Below are 2,993 nucleotides of genomic sequence, written 5' to 3' on the forward strand. Positions count from 1 at the left end.
TTTCGGAACTTATATCCGATACCTCTAGCTCGACTAATCTTGATTCTTGTCACGAAAGATCCATTAAAAAGAGGGAGGTGTTTATCGTTTATGTTTTTTCGACATCCACTAGCTCGACTAACCTTAATTCTCGTCACGAAAGATCCAGCATAAAGGGGGAACATGATAAATTTGTTTTTCAGTATCTTTACTTATATCTGATACCCTCTAGCCTGATTACTCTTGATTCTCGTTATGAAAGATTCTGAACTTATATCCGATATCTTTAGCTCAACTAATCTTGATTCTCGTCACGGAAGATTCATTGTAAATGGGGAGGTGTTTATCGTCTATGTTTTTTCCGACACCTACTAGCTCGACTAAATTTGTTTTTTCATTTTCGGAACTTATATCCGATACCTCTAGCTCGACTAATCTTGATTCTCGTCACGGAAGATTCATTGTAAAGGGGGAGGTGTTTATTGTTTATGTCTTTTCCGACATCCACTAGCTCGACTAAATTTGTTTTTCATTTTTGGAACTTATATCCGATACCTCTAGCTAGACTAATCTTGATTCTCGTCACGGAAGATCCATTAAAAAGAGGGAGGTGTTTATCGTTTGTGTCTTTTCCGACACCTACTAGCTTGTCTTGATTCTCGTCACGGAAGATCCATTAAAAAGAGGGAGGTGTTTATCGTTTGTCTTTTCCGACACCCATAGCTCGACTGAATTTGTTTTTCATTTTCAGAACTTATATCCGATACCTCTAGCTCGACTAATCTTGATTCTCATCACGAAAGATCCATTAAAAAGAGAGAGGTGTTTATCGTTATGTCTTTTCCGACACCCACTAGCTCGACTAACCTTAATTCTCGTTACGAAATATCCATTATAAAGGGGGAACATGATAAATTTGTTTTTCATTATCTTTTACTTATTTCTGATACCCTCTAGCCTAATTACTCTTGATTCTCGTTATGAAAGATTCATTATAAAAGGGGACCGCACTTCTGACAAATTTATTTTTTCATTATCGTAACTTATATCTGATACCCTCTAGCTCGACTAATCCTAATTCTCGTTAAGAAAGATCCATTATAAAGGGATAACACACTTCTGACAAATTTGTTTTTCATTATCGTAATTTATATCCAATACCCTCTAACCCGACTAATCTTGATGCTCGTTATGAAAGATTCATTATAAAGGGGGAGGCGTTCCACGTTTATGATTTTTCTCTTATCAAAATTTTTACCCGAAACCTCTAATTACTAAAAAACGAAGAGTGGAGTTTGGGGAGAGCAGACTGTACGCATACCGTACCTCTGCATCAGGTATGAGGTAGAAAGATTGTTTCCACTAGACCCTCGACTCAAAGACAAAAATAGTCTAAAATCATGTCATGGAAATACATTACCTAAAGTTTGAAAATGTTTTTCTCTAAACAAAAATATTTTCACCAAAATGAGAAAATTAACATAATCACTTATGAACTAAAGGCTATCTGTATTTCAGTTCTTCACTATAATGTGACCTTAGCTAAAATGGAGCAACATGAACAGTGAGGATTCAGATAGTCGACCCAGACTAGCTAGGTTATACATAACAAAGAACCCACTCGAGTTCCAGAGTTCTTCTAACTTGCACGAATGCAACCACATACGTCATGAACTCACTAATCATCACCGCGTTCTGGTGTAGGTTATGGTGCCATTATGCAATGTCGCTAGTCGCTACTGTCTCCTTTCGACCTTTTACTCTTTTTCTTGTTCTTCGGTTTCTTGCTTCCGCTGTGATCTTTTGATGCCTTTTTCCGTTTAACAGCCTTCCCTTCATCTTCTTCCGTCTGTAATGTTTCATCTGTATCCTGTTGCTGAGTAGGTACCGGAGAGTCTGGACAAGCATAATGACAACTCTGTTTGTTAGGACAGTTTGGCGTAAAACAAAAAAATATGTCAATCGGGCACACAGTGTGTTATGATTCCCTCATTCACGATAAAAAAAAAAAGGGCAGCCCGGTGCACACAGGGGTCCAGGGAAGGTCCCACCACAAGGGTGTATTGTACGCAGTCTTACCTTGCATTCCTTCCATTCACGATAAACAATAAATAAAAACCAAAAAGAATAGCCATTCCATTTTGGACAAAAGACTCACGCCCAAGTTCCATCGCTTTTGGTTCACTACCGACACCATGATTCATAGCCAAGTGCTCTAATCCTCTGAGCTACAGTCCCCACCCCGTCTATTCCCGCATTAGCCTTTTATTTCGGCTATAAAGAAAAAAAGAACGGAAACAAGGAAACGAAAAGCTTACCTCTTGTAGAGAATTTTGAATCGAAAACAACACTGCTAAGATGCTGCTTCAAAAAAACCTGCATAAATATTACAGATAAGTACGTGAGAGTAGGACGTGCATTCATCATTCTATCAATTACGCTTCAATCACAAATCAGTTAAAGTTGGCCATACGAAATACGAATCCTTTGTTCATAGTTTAACTATTTTATGCTGGCCTTCGATCCACCACAACCCATTCAGGCTTCAAGACAAGATGTGCATCGACATAGATGGGAGAATTGTTTGTTACAATCCTAATGTTTTGTAACCATGGAAAAGTAAATTCATCTCATTCTGTTATTAACAGCCAACGATTTAGCTTTTAAAAAATACAACGAATACTCATCCAAAGGTGGTTGACGGGATTGTTTAATGAAATCTTCAAGACGGCAAAGATGCCCGAGGCTTGGAGGTGGAGCACCATGATACCTCTCTATAAGAATAAGGGGAACATCCAGAGTTGCAACAACTATAGGGGGATTAAGTTATTGAGTCACTCTATGAAGATCTGGGAGAGAGTGGTCGAGGTGAGGCTGAGACGGATAGTGTCTATTTCAGAAAACCAGTTTAGATTTATGCCTGGCCGCTCGACGACGGAGGCAATTCACCTGGTACGGAGGTTGGTAGAACAGTATAGGGAGAGGAAGAAGGACCTGCACATGGTGTTTATCGA

The 2,993-nt window shown here is 38.9% G+C and overlaps 1 protein-coding gene across 1 annotated transcript; it reads right to left on the bottom strand.

Moving 5' to 3' along the window:
• Positions 1–1,367: 1,367 nt before the first annotated feature.
• LOC124893657 (WD repeat-containing protein 74-like) lies at positions 1,368–2,355 on the bottom strand (the record flags this gene model as incomplete). Its single annotated transcript, XM_047404564.1, is given in 2 exon segments — positions 1,368–1,875; positions 2,298–2,355. Coding segments are annotated over 2 exon segments (225 nt in total), but the record flags the coding sequence as incomplete, so codon positions are not given.
• Between the last annotated feature and the right edge of the window lie 638 nt (positions 2,356–2,993).

Source organism: Capsicum annuum, unplaced genomic scaffold (genome assembly GCF_002878395.1).
Source record: "Capsicum annuum cultivar UCD-10X-F1 unplaced genomic scaffold, UCD10Xv1.1 ctg63020, whole genome shotgun sequence".
NCBI classification, from domain to species: Eukaryota; Viridiplantae; Streptophyta; class Magnoliopsida; order Solanales; family Solanaceae; genus Capsicum; species Capsicum annuum.